Source organism: Pygocentrus nattereri, chromosome 10 (genome assembly GCF_015220715.1).
Source record: "Pygocentrus nattereri isolate fPygNat1 chromosome 10, fPygNat1.pri, whole genome shotgun sequence".
Taxonomy (NCBI): Eukaryota; Metazoa; Chordata; class Actinopteri; order Characiformes; family Serrasalmidae; genus Pygocentrus; species Pygocentrus nattereri.
This window is the reverse complement of record NC_051220.1, coordinates 1,893,059-1,910,625: the sequence shown is the minus strand read 5'-3', so window position 1 is coordinate 1,910,625 and position 17,567 is coordinate 1,893,059. Positions and strand designations below refer to the sequence as shown.

Genomic DNA, 17,567 nt, shown 5'->3' with positions numbered 1-17,567 from the left:
GAGAGAGAGAGAGAGAGGAGAGAGAGAGAGAGAGAGTAGAGAGAGAGAGAGAGAGAGAGAGAGAGAGAGGAGAGAGAGAGAGACAGAGAGAGAGATAGAGAGGAGAGAGAGAGAGAGAGAAGGAGGGATGGGGGAGGAGGGGGTCCCCTCTTTGCTCCGCAGTTTGCTGTATCCAAGCCACACTGAACACTGAGAGAGAGAGAGAGAGTGAGAGAGAGAGAGAGAGAGAGAGAGAGAGAGAGAGAGAGAGAGAGAGAGGTGGAGAGCGCGTGCGGGAAGGCACTCGCCGCTTGCTTGCTTCTGACCACTCCATCCCTCCTTTATTAAAAAAAAAAAAGCACCCTCCTCCGTCCTCGAGCGGGTCTAGGAGCTGTCTAGGAGCTACAGCCACAGCCGGAAGCGCGCGCGCTCCTCCGCCCGTGCAGCCTCTCTCGGAAACTGGATCTCCAGCCCGTCGCGGACGCGTGGATGCGAGCCGACACCGGGGCAAGACGCGGAGATGGAGTTGCTCGTGATCAGCCTCTCCCTGTGGCTCCTGCAGTGGCACACGGCGCGGGCGGACTCCATCATCCACATCGGTAAGGACTCGCGGGGAACGCGGCGAGCGCGGACGGTCCCGCCGGCTGACCGCGCGGACGGCGATGGGCCGGCGGAGTGAAGAGATGAGGCGATCGGGCTTTTCAGAGGCGCTGCAGGAGCGGCGCTCGGCGGTGGTTGGTGCGGTTTGGCGGAGGGAAAGTTGCTTGTCTGTTTGTTTGTTTGTTTGTTTTCATCTTTATTTTCCAAGTTTGCTTCTTTTATTGTTATCCCCCCATTATTTATTTATTTATTTATCTATCTATTTATCTGTTTATCTACTAGGGGCTCGTGCAGTTATTTACTTGTTTATTTTCCCATTTATTTTGTTTTGATTTGGTTATTTATCTTTATTATTTTCTCGGATTTTGTTTCGCACGCATTTTGAAAGGGTCTTGAATGGCTATTCGCTTATTTATTCAATTATTTTGTTTGTTTATTTGTTTATTCAGGTGTAAAACTGGGGGGCTCGAGTAGTTTATTATTATTATTATTATTTATTTATTTCAATTTAGCTGTGTGTTTATTGTGTGGGTTCGTGGTGCACAGCTGCGCAAATGCAACCGGCGTATTCCTGTGAAAAAAAAAAGCGGTTCAATGAGCGTCCTAATACTTCTGAACGTGCTTCTACTTAGCGCGTATACTGACTGATTGCGACTGGTGGGCTGCGTGTGCGTTGCGGGGTTAACTCCGGAGTCCCCCCCACCCCCCCACCCCCAGCCCTGAGCCCTAACTTTCCCCTGAACGTGACTGAAATGTTAAAACGCCGGAACGCGCGGAAAAAACGCTTGGCTGCTGTTTCCGTCTCCTCTCTGAATGGAGACGCGGCCAAGGTGGCATTACCTCACCGCCTCATCAGCGCTCCGCTCCAGCTGTGATGCAAGCTGGAGCGCGGTGCGGTGAATCGAGAACGGCTTCGGCTTGGCGCTCAGCTGAGGGCGGCTCTGACTCGGTTGTGGGGGTGGGGGGAGATGGGGGGAGGTCTCTTGAATGCTGGAGAGTCTCAGTCACTGTCATGGTTAGGATGAACCTGATTAGCCTTTATAATCCTAAACCGCAGGTCTGATCGATTTCTGACGCACATTTTAGGGTCAGACCTCAGAATATTCTCTGAGGTTGGGTTGTTTGGATGTAACTAAAAGCAGGCGCCCATTCTCTGATTGGTGTTTGTTGGGGCAGTGACACCACCCAACCTATCATATCATATAGTTTTACACAGGTGTGACACTTATGTATTTGCATAAATTGATATACATTCCATGGACACTTTCAAATGAGTTGGCTTATATTTCTTATATACACTGTATTTCCAAAAGTATTCATTCACGCATTCAAACCACTGAATTCAGGAGTTCCAGTCACTTCCATGTCCACAGGTGTATAAAGCCGAGCCCCTAGGCCTGCAGACTGCTTCTACAGACATTAGTGAAAGAATGGGTCGCTCTCAGGAGCTCAGTGAATTCCAGCGTGGTGCCGTGATCGGACGCCACCTGTGCAGCAAGTCCAGTCGTGAAATTTCCTCACTACTAAATATTCCACAGTCCACTGTCAGTGGGATTATAACAAAGTGGAAGCGATTGGGAACGACAGCAGCTCAGCCACGAAGTGGTCGGCCACGTAAAATGACAGAGCGGTCAGCGGATGCTGAGGGGCATAGTGCGCAGAGGTCACCGACTTTCTGCAGAGTCCATCACTACAGACCTCCAAACTTCATGTGGCCTTCAGATCAGCTCAAGAACAGCGTAGAGAGCTTCATGGAATGGGTTTCCATGGCCGAGCAGCTGCATCCAAGCCTTACATCACCAAGCGCAGTGCAAAGCGTGGAATGCAGTGGAGTAAAGCGCCGCCACTGGACTCTAGAGCGGTGGAGACGAGTTCTCTGGAGTGACCAGTCACGCTACTCCGTCTGGAAATCTGATGGTCGAGTCTGGGTTTGGCGGTTGCCAGGAGACGGTACTTGTCTGACTGCATTGTGCCGAGTGTAAAGTTTGGTGGAGGGGGGATCATGGTGTGGGGGTGTTTTTCAGGAGTTGGGCTCGGCCCCTTAGTTCCAGTGAAAGGAACTCTTAAAGCTTCAGCACCAAGAGATTTTGGACAATTTCACGCTCCCAACTTTGTGGGAACAGTTTGGGGACGGCCCCTTCCTGTTCCAGCATGACTGCACACCAGTGCACAAAGCAGGTCCATAAAAACATGGATGAGCCAGTTTGGTGTGGAAGAACTTGAGCCAGGCCTTCTCGTCCAACATCAGTGTCTGACCTCACAAATGAGCTTCTGGAAGAACGGTCAGAAATTCCCATAAACACTCCTCACCCTTGTGGAAAGCCTTCCCAGAAGAGCTGAAGGTGTTATAGCTGCAAAGGGTGGGCCGACATCATATTAAACCCTATGGATTAAGAATGGGATGCCACTTAAATTTATATGTGTGTGAAGCCAGACGAGCGAATACTTTTGGAAATTTCTCATACAGTATATATTAGATTTCCACATATGTAGGTTTATTAGCTGTTTATTGCTAAAACAGCAGGTCTAACCACAACTTAACTTAAAAATAGTTTGAAATATTAATCATATTGGTCATAATCATAAACAAAAAAACCCCAAAGCTGTGTAAATTGTACACTATTATTCTGTTCAGAGTTTTATGATATGCACAATGGCTGATTTAATCTGGTCTTAGACACTGTCAATGTTATCCAGCTATCTAGAACTATACCATCCACACATGGTCAGGCTTTATGGCTTAGCCACCAATCCTCTTCAAAATAGTTTAAAATACTGGTCATAAACACAAAATGAGCAATAACAGATGACCCCAAACTTCTATCAATTACTAATAACATTGCTATTCACTTATCTAGCGTTATACTGTCCACACGTGGTCAGACTTTATGGCTCGCATTAATCAAAGCCACTTCTTCGCTTTGAAATAGCTTAAAGTTCTGGTCATAAACAGCCAATAAACACAAGCGCATGACCTCAAAACTTTGTAAATACTTATAAATATTGTTATTCAGATATCTGGCACTATATTTACCAATCTAACATTATGCCATCCACATGTGGACAGGCTTATGGCTTGGCTGAGCCACTTGTTATCATAAAAATAGATTAAAATGCTATTATTAAGCACATTAAGCACAAAAACACACGACTTCACTACTTAATCGTTGTTGTTAGTCTGTAGTCTAGCAGTATATGATCGTCGCATGGTCAGACTTTATGGCTTCGCCGCCAATCATCTTCAAAATAGTTTCAAATACCGGCCATAAACAATAACAGATGATTAATATTATGGTATTGGCAAATATTGATTATATTCGTCTATCTGGCACCAAACATGATCAGACTTTAGGACATAATGCAGGTCTTAGCCACTTTTCACAGACATACAGCACTGTGTGAAAGTCTGAGGCTCCCAAGACACATGTTCTAAATCTATTTATTTGTGTAGTTTGTAGTAGACCCGAGAAATTACTTTTTATTGTTTTTCTGTTTATTTGAATTATGAATACGACTTTATTCTGATGTATATTGTGATAAACTCACTGCTGAGGGAAACTGGTTAAACATTTGCTTAGACGCCTAAAACCTAAGGCACAGTGCTGTAGCTTAACAAAACTATCCATAAACACACAATAAGCACAAAATCCTAATAAACACTGGTTAAACATCCAGTATTCGCTGTGCAGTGTGTAGGAAGGCCCAAGTGTTCAGCCTATATGGCTTAGCTCTGTGTATCATCCAACTAATCTGTTTTGAGAACGGCATTGTGGTCTTTAAACGCATTGGAATGGATGCCTTGCTCTCTATCTGACTTCCCGTTGAGCGAAGAGGCGGATGACTGACCCGGCTTGCTGATTAGCTCGTATATATCGAGCTTGTGCTGGTGTACCTGCATTAGAATCCATATGGAAATTTGCTTAATGGCTTCTGTCACCTAATGAGGACTGGCTTAATGTCTCACTAGGTTACAATTAGAGACCATCACCAGCCAGGAGCAGGACGCTACCGGTGGATTTCCATTGCCATCTGACTGGAATGACGAACTAATTTAGATGCTTAGGGAAAAAACAAGCCTTCATTTAGCGTTAGCTCTCACTTATCTCGGACAGGGAGCGGTGTGGTCTGCTTTATTGCTGGGAGTGCTGACCCTGACACTCTTTTTATTAAGGGCCTAGGCTTAAATTTAGAGCTGTGGCTTGTATCGGCTGTTATTTAGGGTTTTGATTGATGGATTCATTTTGTCAGTAGCCACATGGAGCATCCATGGCATTTGCACTGCAGGACATTGATTGTGGTTCCTAAAAAGAATGTAGGTGATGGATGTCATCCAGCGCAAGTAGATCAGGCAAGGTGTCGTTTTCGAGTGTGATTGTTTTTGTGAAAAATAACCATACGTTCTCTGCTCGTTTTAAAAAAGTGCCTGTATCCGTGGCCTGGGGTCTCGTTTTCACTCATCGCAATGCTCACATTACTGCGCATACACGGGTCAGGCCTAACGTTCTGACCACCTCCGTGTTTCTAAGCTCACTGCCCACTTTATCAGCTCCACTTACTGTATAGCTGCACTCTGTAGTTCTACAGTTACAGACTGTAGTCCATCTGTTTCTCTGATATTCTGTTACCCTGTTCTTGGTCTTGACTTGGACTCAACTACTACACCTTGTTGGTCTTGACTCTGACTCCATGTGTCCAGGTGTCCTTTCACTCCACTACATTTCAAAGTCTAATATCCGACTTTTTCCTTCTACATTTTGAGAAATCTGTGGTTCCTTTTGGTTTCTGTGTGTATAAAAACGTAACATGTCAAAACGAAAGAAGCGCAAAGCCAGAGCACCAATCAGGGCCCAGCGGTCACTTTGTTTAGAGCTGGTTTTGACCTGTTGGTCATACCGACCCAGTGCAGCACGCGGTTCAACGTCAGCGCAGCAGCGTAAAACTTTGGGAGAGTCTGTTCAACATAAATGATGAACTAACCTAACTTTGTGTAAATAGAGCTCAATATAGAAATATGTCCACATATGCAGTCGAGACTGACGCGGCTTTTTTCTGAATTTCTACAAACACCATTTCATTTTATAGTAAATGAGTTTGGGCTGGTTTATGTTTATGAACAGACGCCTACAGATCAACATAGTAAAGGAGCTCATCTGTGATCCTGAGTTTAAAGCCAGTTTTTATTCAACTTAAACTTGGAACTAAGTTGTAAATAAATCTGAAACTGAAACTTTGCTTGTGTGTAAAAAGTGATTTCAGAGCCACTCGGTTCTCCCTGATGGAAACTGTTTACCTTCAGTGTTTTGTGCTTCTGATCATTTTAATAGACGTCAGCGTCACTAATTAATGACGTTCTATTAAAAGACTGGTTTACCAAGAGAGACGCTGGAGGACTTTCACCTGAAATGAGTTCATGAAGCCAGTCTGGTTATAAAAATGATAACAGGACATCAGAGCCAGAATTACTCTTTTAGTACTTTTACTTTATACTTAAGTACATTTGAAGGGAAATACTTTAGTACTTTTACTCAAGTGGAGGTCTAAAGGGAGGAACTTCTACTTCTACTGGAGTGATATTTCACCTTGGGTGTCTCTACTTTAACTCAGGGACATGGTGTGTGTACTTCGTCCACCGCTGATAAACTGTATTTTGTGGTAAACCTGGATGTTCATGGTTAAGCCAGCATGCTCAGTCTGTTGAAGAACAATATGAACTTATACACTGGGCGAAACGTTGTTTGCCTGTTTTCTGTCTTTTGCACTCGACACAGAAGATTGTCCTGCAGGACTACAACCCACTGAGCATCCATAAACTGTGAAAAGCCCTTAACAAATTAGAGGCGTGCATAGAATAAAGATGAAGTTGGGGCCCTGTGCTGACTACGGCACTGTCCATGGTGCTGAATCACATTATAAACATGCTGGTGGGTCATGGAGAGGCGAGATTTCTGCATCGACTAGCCAAGTAGCTCTGTGTCACTCCTTCAGACTCATCAGGTGACCTCATGAGGTCAGTAAGCTGTGTTAGACCAGAGAAAGCATGACTGTTCCTGTCCTCAGGATCTCCTTGGTAGGAAGGGAGAACCTTTGAGCCAGTCAAAGTAGAACTGTTATTTCAGTTACCTTGTACAGTTCCAGACTGTAGTCCATCTGTTTCACTGATACTCTGTTACCCTGTTCTTCAGTGGTCAGGACCCCCATGGACCCTCACAGAGCAGGTACTGTTTGGGTGGTGGATCATTCTCAGCACTGCAGTAACACTGACGTGGTGGTGGTGTGTTATGCTGGTCCTAGTGGATCAGACACAGCAGTGCCGCTGGAGTTTATAAACACCTCAGTGTCGCTGCTGGACTGATAACCAAAGACATCCAGCCAGCAGCGTCCTGTGACCACTGATGAAGGACTAGAGGATGACCAACACAAACTGTGCAGCAGCAGATGAGCTGTCGTCTCTGTCTTTACATCTACAAGGTGGACTGACAAGGTAGGAGTGTCTAATAGAGTGGACAGTGAGTGGACACAGTGTTTATAAACTCCAGCAGCACTGCTGTGTCTGATCCACTCAGACCAGCACAACACACACTAACACACCACCACCACATCATTGTTACTGCGGTGCTGAGAATGACCCACCACCCAAACAGTACCTGCTCTGTGAGGGTCCATGGGGGTCCTGACCACTGAAGAACAGGGTAACAGAGTATCAGAGAAACAGATGGACTACAGTCTGTAACTGTAGAACTACAGAGTGCAGCTATACGGTCAGTGGAGCTGATAAAGTGGACAGTGAGTGTAGAACGGAGGAGGTGGTCATATTTTCAGGCCTGATTGTTCCTTCATTTTGGTTCGGATGGTTCTGAGACGACGCCAGCGCTTTTGGCAAACTGCTCATGTGCTCTGCAAAGTGTATAATAGCCATAAATGGGATGGCGCATTGAATAATTTGACCTGCATGCAGTTGAGGGAAAATAAGTGTCAGTTGTTTTATTGGGTATTGATTTTCTTCGCTCTCGGTCCAACAGGTGCCATTTTTGAGCAGAACGCGATCCGGGATGATGAAGTGTTTCAGCTGGCCGTTTCGGACCTGAGTTTGAACGACGACATCCTGCAGAGCGAGAGGATCACCTATTCTATCAAACTGATTGAGCCCAACAACCCCTTCCAGGCAGTGCAGGAAGGTAAGCCATTGATCTCCTTGATCAATTAGCTGTACCGCTTTACTTTATCATTTTTGGCTGAACGGTTATTAAACCTCGAGCTGCTTTCCGTAAGGTGCTGGTGTCAGTTTTGTGGTCATGTTCTAGGGTCATTTGAAGCGGTTGCTGTGGTTTTCTCTGGGGTACAGCTGAATACAGCTTCTTTCGTGCTGGGTAAAATCATTGCTGTCGACAGTCTCCTCTCTTTCTCGCTCTCTCTTTCTCGCTCTCTCGCTCTTTCTCTCACTTTCACGTGCTCAGAATGCTCTCTCCGAGGAATAAGAGTGTGTGTTCGGTGAAGATAAAGCTCGGTGGAAGCGTTGAGTCATTCGGTCATGCTGGTCCCTCTCGTCTTGTGTGGAGCGTTTCAGTGATGTTCCTCTTTGGTGCCTCTCCACCTGCTGTGCAGCCACAGCTTCCATCCATGTTTTCTTATTCAAATGGAAGGCAGATAGTGCTGGCAGTAAAATTGAAATTTCCCTATGCTAATCACAGACATGTCTCCCATTGTTACAGCAAATGGCTAAATTCTACACCTTGTGGAAGTTCACGGCATGTGTTCATACTCTTCCAGGACCTGGTTGGTGCTTGTTTATCAGAGATGTGGCATCGGAGTTGCTGGTTTACTAGATAAACCAATATTGTAGCCACTTGTTGGCCATTTTATCAGAAACGCCTGCCATATAGAGTGCTATGTAGAAGTCAGAGACCACCCTTCATTTGTTTAATTTCCATTCCTAATGGCATAATGGAAACATAATCCACTTGCATAAGGAAGGGAAAAGTTAAAGGGATATAAATGAAAACAGGAGTTTCCAAAAAGTTTAAAAATGGCTAATAGTTTATAAAATGGGACTCCTGACCACTTTTTTTTCTTCCATTGCTTCATTTTTCCACTACTTTGTTCTTAATTGACTGGAAATTAGATAATGGAAACGTGGTCTCTGACTTTTGCACAGCTTCTGACCGCAGGACCACGGCTGGCTGGACTTTTTTTGGTGGGTGGACAGCTTTTAACACTGAGATGTTAAAAAATCCTAACGTGCAACCTATATGGCATAGGGGTGTTTCTGATAAAGTGGCCATTGAGTGTTGGAGCACGGTGGGCGTTGCTAATCAAATGTCAAGCTAGTGTACAAACTGAGTGTATTAACACAGAGAGACAGTCGTTTGAAATTAAAGCCTCATATCCAACATTTTTATTTGTTTTTCTAAGGTCAACTCATGACATTTGTGTGGATTTATGTGTCAAAAATAGCAGCTTTAAATGTCTTTATCCCAAAGACATGAACTGGATCTATCTATCTATCTATCTATCTATCTATCTATCTATCTATCTATCTATCTATCTATCTATCTATCTATCTATCTATCTATCTATCTATCTATCTATCTATCTATCTATCTATCTATCGCTGCTGTTGGAATAAAACCTTGTCATGTTCCAGTTTTTTGCATAATCTGAAAATCCCTGTGAATCTTTATATTGTGTACAAATTTCATGATGAATGGACCAAAACAAACGGCCCAAAATGACTTGGAAAAAATTCTGGTTCCATCGATTTACATTAAAAGTAAAGTAGGTTTTTTTCCTTCTCCTGTAAAGTTATAATTTGGAGAAATTATTGGAAGAAAACATCATATCTCCAAAATGGTAACTATACAGGAGAAGGAAAAAACCTATTTTACTTTTAACGTAAGTCAATGGAACCGGACGTCTTTCCGAGTCATTTTGGGTTGTTTTATTTTGGTCCATTCATCATGAAATTTACCCAGTATTTAAAGGACAACAGGCGTTTTCAGATTATGTCAAAAACTGAAAAACGACAAAAATGGAGATACAAGGTTTCCTTCCGGCAGTGATGATATATGTATATGTGTGTGTGTGTGTGTGTGTGTGTGTGTGTGTGTATTTAAACATATATCTGTGCTTCCTATTCAACAGAAGCCAGTGAAGGTGAGAATAGACCTGCATTCTACATCCACTGCTCCTCTTTTTCAAATGTCAGTGAAAAACATCCAGAGAATAAAAAAAAAAGGTCAACAAAACATAAAGAGACATAAAGTGCAGAGAGGATAGTAAAAAAGCCCTGTGAGGCATTTAAAGGGACCACACCTTGGGATGCATTCAACCATGAAAGGGCAGGGAATTATAGCAAAAGTGCTGATGGATGGGGCAGAACAAGGATCTAAGCATGGGAATGATAATAATGGCTGGAAGGGGGGAGGAAGGGGCGGGGGGGGGGGGCAGGGGCAACAGATAAAAAATAACAAACAAATAACAAACAAGCCGAGCGCAAAGAAACCAACGATATACACAGTGATGAAATATCGCTGGGGCTGGGGTACTGCAGAGGTTGACACAGCGAAGATTTCTCCCCATGTTTCTGAAGGAGCTGGGCTGCTGTTGACTGATTGCGGACCAGTAGTCAAAGGCCCTGCGTGAGTCACTGGAGAATTGCATGGAAGGATGGTGGGTTGGTTGTTTTTGGGGAAAAATACACAGAAAACTATGGAAAGGGTTGAGAAAATAAACAAATAAACTTCAGCTTAACCCTCCAAATAAAAATGAACGTAACCCTCTACTGCACGGTGTTGCCATGGCAACAATTACTTTATCTTAATTTCACTAAAAAGCAGTGCTATAAAATCCTATTTAATTGCGGAAAAGGGGTCTTTTACTTCGAAAGGATAAATACTTCATGACATCACATGACCAGGAATTTTTATTATGATGTTATTACCATACATTCCAAATGCCCATTAATATTGTATTAGTCTCCAATATTTGTAAATATTGAGTCAAAAGAATTCAGTTGGATTTGTTTGTTCTTGTGTTCAATAAAAGGACTAAAGGACGTTTTTAGAGAAAAAAAATTATATAATTTATACTTGTTTCTAGATTTTATGGTGCTATGGTACGAATTGGCAACATTTTATCAAGTAACTCACTATATTTTTAGAATTATTATTATTATTTTTTTAAAATTTCAATTATTTATAATTTCAAATAACAAAAACACATCAAAACATTTGATCATGTTTAAGTAATAATTCATGAAGAAGTAACAGTTAAAGATGTGCTTTCTCAATCCAAGCACTGCTAATCGCTACAGACGTTGGCGCCTGGATTAAAAAAACAGTTACGTAATTGTCTGATCAGAGCTTTTTTACAGTGTCAGCTTTTTTACGTTGACATTGCAACAAGCAGAACGTGAATACGGTGTGTTTTCATCCACTGAGAGGAAATCAAAGAAAGGAAAACACACATTCACTGAGAATCACCGAGGCCTTTCTAACGCAGGCTTGTCAAACCGGGCACCTTCCGGTCAACGTTTACCCCCATCCGATGCTCTAAATTCAATCCGTGACGTCCTGGCCGATTAACCGATGAGCTGAACGAGGTGTGTTTAATGAGGCAGTGAGCTGAAGTCTGCAGTTCCAGTGAGGACTGGAACCTCACACATGCTTCTTGGTGCTATAGCACATTCAGAGGGCAGCAGTGAGTACTGTTTGTTTACTTAAGCTTTAGCGGTTTGGGTCAAAAGTACTGGCAGATAGGAAGCAAGCCAGCCAGTCGATGGAAATGTGTCTGATCTTTGTAGGTTGGCAAGCGAATAAACATTAACTAAAGTGTTTTCATGCCGCTTCATTGCTGTTTTTCTCGTGGCAGGCTGTTTGAGACGGTTTGATATGAAGAAAACGGCAATGTTTTCTCAGCACGGCTGAGAGAGTTCTATGGAGAAATGCTGGAAACATGCTTTTGATGATATTATTAAAAAATATCAGAGTCTATTTCCACCTTCCCGTTGCCACGGCAACTAGGGGGCCTGCCGAAAGAGGTGCAATGCAAAAGACGATCAGGTTGTTAAATACAGTTTTCGCAGTTAATCATCAGTTCAAATGTCACGACAGTTCTAGTTGTTGTTTTCCTTCATGCCTTGGCGTTTTTTACCTTTATATACCATTGGAAACACCTGCTATCGTTCGAGTTGTGTCGAGTCATGTTTCACGATGACTAGACCAAAAGAAATCGACCAAATTCTTCTGTAAAGTTACAGAAGATCCTAATTTCTGTTCCAGCGGTGATATCTTTGGTATCATCGGGATGCTCTGTCAAGTCGACAGCCTCTTTAAGGCATGGACTGTGATCTGAAATGTATAGGCGAGTGGATTTGTATGGTCCGACACCATAAAGAGGCCATAAAAGGTCTGTTCGAATGTTGGATCCATTACACGAATCATTGACCAACGTTTAGCTAAAATAGCTTATTTTTACAGCACTCCATTCCCAGAATTCATACAGATGCTACCAACCCAGAACCACACAGCAGGTGCACCGGTGGCACTGGGTGCTGTTTGACATATCCTGGCTGTCCCTTCATCCACAGTAACAGAGAGAAAGAGGCAATTCTTGGAATGCAATTTGGTGAAATGACATGCAGTTGCGGTTGCTCTTAGAATTCCTGTATTTGGATAGCTCTGCAGAAAAAAACAGTAAAATATCACTGTAATTTTCTCTCCAAAGGTTTTGTGCTTTTTCTCACTAGAGCTGCTCAATATGGACAAAATAACCAGTACTGTGATTATAATGCCTTGCAATATGCTACAAAATCATATTGGTCAATCCATAATGTGACCTGGTTAAGGGTTGGCCTGCGTGATGTAGACCAAAACACAGCAATGTGCAAAAGTAGAGACCCTTCATTTATTCCGTTTCCAGTCAAAGTGGCCGTTACATACTGACGTATTCATTTTCAGTGCTGAGTATCCTCAACAGCTAAAGGTGCTTTTCATTTGATATGGTCTATATTGCAACGTCCTTTCTTTCTGAGTGGCTGTTTTTTCCCGCCCCCTTCAAAGTTCAGTCTTAGAAGTTGGTAAAATTTTCTCGTCTTCAAGCACAGAGTAAACTCAGTGAAGTTGCCGTCAGTCCGTTGTTCTGAGAACACCAGCAACTACTTTGTTTGATGTGCAAATGTTTGTCTTTTCTTTGCTCAGTAGCAGCTGCTTGACAGCTACACATCCTTTCAGACCCATAGCACTGAGTTGTCTTGTCACAGTGGAGGGATGGACAGGAACAGCTCAGTGTTCTTTCAGCGCTGTTTATCTGATGGGGACAGCTGTGGTGGTCTACCCCGACTTTCACGGTCGTTGGAATCCCATTATCTCTATAACTTTGAACATTTTTTAAAACTTATTTTTGTTTGACTAAGTGAATTTTCTGATATCTGATCTCCTCAGAAATATCTCCCGAAAGCTGAATCACTTAATGGCTGTTTTGACTGAAAATGGAATAAATGAACGGTTGTCTGTGACTTTCTACCAAACTGGTTCAATGTCAAACCCATTTTGGACTTTGAACTAAAATCCTTTTGTTTCGAATGACCTAATTATTTTATTAAAATAAATGACGGAATATTCCATTTTTATCAACAGCGAAACAGGCACAACATCAGCCAAGCCTTTCAAATATTTCATTTTTGATAGTACTAGTGAGTGAACAGAGAGTGATGAGTAGATGGAAGGAGTACTTTGAAGAACTAATGAATGAGGAAAACGAGAGAGAGAGGAGGACAACGGGGGGAGAGATAGTGGATCAGGAAGTGCAGAGAATTAGTAAAGTGGAAGTGAGGGCAGCTTTAAAAAGGACGAAGAATGGAAAGGCAGTCAGTCCAGATGATATACCTGTGGACGTATGGAGATGTTTCTATGGAGATGGTTGGTTAGTGTAGTGGATAACACCTCTGCCTTCTACACTGTAGACTGGGGTTCAATCCCCCACCTGGGTAAACACCCTACACTACACCAATAAGAGTCCTTGGGCAAGACTCCTAACACCACCTTTGCCTGCCTGTATAAACTGATCAAATTGTAAGTCGCTCTGGATAAGAGTGTCTGATAAATGTAAAATGTTTCGGAGAGAAGGCAGTGGACTTTTTAACCAGGTTGTTTAGATTAGAAATGAGCAGATCAGAGGGACAGTGAAGGTGGAGCAGTTTGGAGATAAAGCCGGAGAGGCCAGGTTGAGATGGTTTGGACATGTGTTGAGGAGGAATAGTGGATATATTGGGCAAAGAATGTTGGAGATGGAGCTGCCGGGTAGAAGGAGAAGAGGTAGACCTCAGAGAAGGTTTATGGATGTAGTGAAGGTGGACATGGAGATGGTTGGTGTGAAAGTAGAGGAGGCAGTGGATAGGGCAAGATGGAGGCAGATGATCCGCTGTGGTTTTAGAAGATTTTAGCTAAATTTGAACATAACTCAAAAATGCTAGCTACAGCATGCAAGCAACCAAAGCTTTGAACAGTTGTGCACCCATAGAATTCTAATATTTTTCATTAAAACACCAAAATCAGTTCATTTAATTGCAGGAACTACAATTCTTGATATTCAGACATCATGTGGCCATGAGGGACAGGGATACAGTCTCACTTCCTGCTCCAAGATGCAGGGGTGTGGCTAAAATAAGGCTCCGCCTAAGGACTAAAATGTTGTGTTTCAGTAATGACAAAAATGTAGGATGACATTTTTTAAATAAGATGTTTCACATTTAAAATGAATGCATGATGAATCCAAATGTTCAAGTAAAAATTCATAAGGATCTAAAAAAAAAATTAAATAATAAAAATGTATTATTTTCATGTCTTGGGGTGAGGAATGATAATTTGGTGTATATTAGCTTTAAATAGATCATAAAATAATATCTAAGGTCTGTATACATTTTTAGTATTAGTATAGTACTTTAATATAGTCTGTGTACTTTTTAGTGTTAGACCAATACTTTAGTACAATCTGTGTACTTTTTAGTGTTATTTAAGTTCTTTAATATAGTCTGTTTACTTTTTAGTATTGGTATAGTACTTTAGTATAGTTTGTGTACTTTTTAGTGTTAGTTCAGTACTTTAGTATAGTTTGTCTACTTTTAATATTAGTATATTACTTTAGTATAGTCTGTCTACTTTTTAGTATTAGTATAGTACTTTAGTATAGTCTGTATACTTTTTAGTATTAGTATAGTACTTTAGTATAGTATGTGTACTTTTTAGTGTTAGTTCAGTACTTTAGTATAGTTTGTCTACTTTTTAGTATTAGTATAGTATTGTACTTTTGTGGAGTCTGTATACTTTTTAGTGTTAGTTCAGTACTTTAGTATAGTCTGTCTACTTTTAGTACACTTGTACTTTAAGTATAGTTTTTTAATACTTTTAACTAAGGGACTGCAATTTAAACCTTTCGGTAGAATGTCATGCAGCCCTAGATCACACTGTTGGAAAAGGCTGTGGCACACAGAAGACAGATTGTGCTGAAGCCTGGAAGCTTCTTCTTGACTCTAATGTGTTGTGTCAGAGACGACAGTGGACGTTTTTTGTGAAGCTAACTTTAAGCAACGGCACAGGAAACTTCAGATGCCAGGGCAGATGCCAAGCGTAAGGCAGAATGCCACCCGGGCCATATCTGCTGTCACCTTTTATTGCTTCTGACTTCTTTTCTTGACACCCCCCACCCCTGCCCCTCCATGCCACTACTATAAAAGTGTAAATGCTAATCTCGGTTCAGTGGATGGGAAGAGATGCTGTCGCTGCATCTTCTCACTCTGCTGAAAAAGCACCTGTTTTGGGTAAGAGGTTGGTTTGTTCGCATTAGCCGTTATTTGTTTTCGTGGAATTGATTGGTTGTAGCTGCTTTGCTGATTTTCTCTCTCTGAGCAAAACTGCTGTCAAACATATTTACATCTGTCTGCATACTACCAGGTCGTTGAAAACAGTGTGATCACTATGATCACTAGATGGCAAGAATGACTCACCTTATACACACAAGTATTTCTCAGTGAAACTACACAGCTATTCACAACATATCATTTGGTAATTGTTACTGCAGTAACAATAATGGCCTTCATAATACTGATGTTGCAGGAGGCTGCAGCATGCAATAAAATTAATGAGCCTTGTCTAACTTACTGCACCGTTGTTGTTTTTCATCACCCAATTTTTCTCCCAAACTTCATCACAAATTCCCAGCTGCTAGTTAAGTTGGTAATTCTTTCCTTTACAGTCCCTTAAGTTCTAGTGTTCACTAGGTACAACTGAGGTACAAACTTCAAAGCTCTGGATAATTATTTCAGGTAAGATGTTGGTAAATTTCAAGGCGGTCTAGCTAAATGAACCTAAAACACCCAACAAGTTCTGGGTACTAACTGGGTAAGTGTGGGGTACAAACGCAGATTATTCATCAACGATGTTCAAAGAGTCACTCAAAAAGATGGTTCTTCAAGGGTTCTTTAGTGAAGATAGTAGTTATATAGAACCATGAACATCAAAAGAAACATCTGCATGCTTAAATGCCTCTTTGCAAGGTCAAATGGTTCTTCAGAATGAAGGGGAATGAGCTGAATGTGTTAATAGTTCTATATAGATGTTACATCTGCCACCTATCATTCTCCTCACCGCCACTGGAGGTCGCTGTCACTGGAATTTTAGATGGTCTCTTGACCTTTTGAGCTTATTTTCAGCCATCTTGTGTGTGTATATACACCCTGTGTTTGCACATGTTCTTTGCGAAGTCTTGTTCGGTCTACCTGCGGTTTCTACCTGATTCGGTTTTTCTGGAATTTGAACTTTTACTTGGTTTGTTCTTGGCTGCTCTTTTGGATTTGTTTGCAATTCGTGGCCTGCTTTTCTGGATTTCTGACCCTCAGCTTGTTGTAATCTCCTCTGAACCTGGTATTGAACTTGCACTTGACTCCTTACCCTTGCGTGAAGCGTTTCATGACGATAGAGGCTTTTTTCAAATGTCCTATGCAGCACTAAAAGGGGTTATAATATAATTGGTTATAGAACCATAAACACCACAATCTCCACCAATCTGAAGAGCCATTTCACCTGGCAAATAACCACTTAAGCATGCAAAAGTATTTAGCCAGACCCTGTTACTCATTTCACTGTCAATTAGGAAAACTGTCTAGAAAAGTATCATCATGTTACCCAAGATAATTATGTAATAGTTGAAATACTGTAGCTCTTAGTTACCTGGTTAATGCTGAGAACTTGGGGGACTGTAAAAGAAAGCGTATGTTTCCTCCGAGACACATGAAGCACCACTGCGTCTTTTCAAAGTGCCACTAACAGAACTCTATTGGACAGCTCAACACGCTTGGAGGAGAACACTAACCACCAAATCTGTTACACCAGCTAAAAGACACTGTCTAGCGAGAGAGAGGACCACCCAGACAGAGAGGGGCCAGTTATGCCGTCTTAGCCTTCAAGCTATGATATTGTGTGTGTAGGCATTTTGTTGGCTCAAAATGTTGATGTAATCCAATATATGCAAATTTGCAGGCTAGTCTTGAACCATGTCATGCTGTTAATTCACCAATCAATCATGACATGTACCAGTACGCTGTCCATGTTGTGCAGGCCTGCTGGTGGGGACCAGCTTGCTAAAACTGATTGATTCATCTACAAACTTCATTTGAAGTCATGACAGATGGGGAAAACAAGAAAACGTTGGTAGTCCTGTAGTCTCACAGGGCCAGGTGTGATCTGTCAAGGAGAATGTCTGGAGACAACAGCGAGAAACCTTGGGCTGAGTGTTGGTGGGAACAGACTGAGCAAACTTCTGATACGACATGAAGGCAACACCCAAAGTAAGAGGCACTTGTCGTCATTGTCCAACAGACAACCCACCCGTGGATGTAATGTGGCTGAAACGTCCCCCAAACAGATCCACGTAGGCATGCAGATGTGCAGACATTTAGAGGGGGAGTTTAGAAGTTAAGAAAACTTAACAAGTTACAA

General features: G+C 42.2%; 1 protein-coding gene across 1 annotated transcript in view; it reads left to right on the top strand.

Annotated features, from left to right (window-relative positions):
• The first annotated feature begins 499 nt into the window (after nucleotides 1-499).
• The window catches only part of LOC108413574 (glutamate receptor ionotropic, delta-1-like), a 606,899-nt gene continuing 589,831 nt past the window's right edge, over nucleotides 500-17,567 (top strand). The window contains exons 1-2 of the mRNA XM_037542279.1: nucleotides 500-578; nucleotides 7,599-7,754. Coding sequence (XP_037398176.1) covers nucleotides 500-578; nucleotides 7,599-7,754 — 235 coding nt within the window. The remainder of the gene's footprint in view (nucleotides 579-7,598; nucleotides 7,755-17,567) is intronic.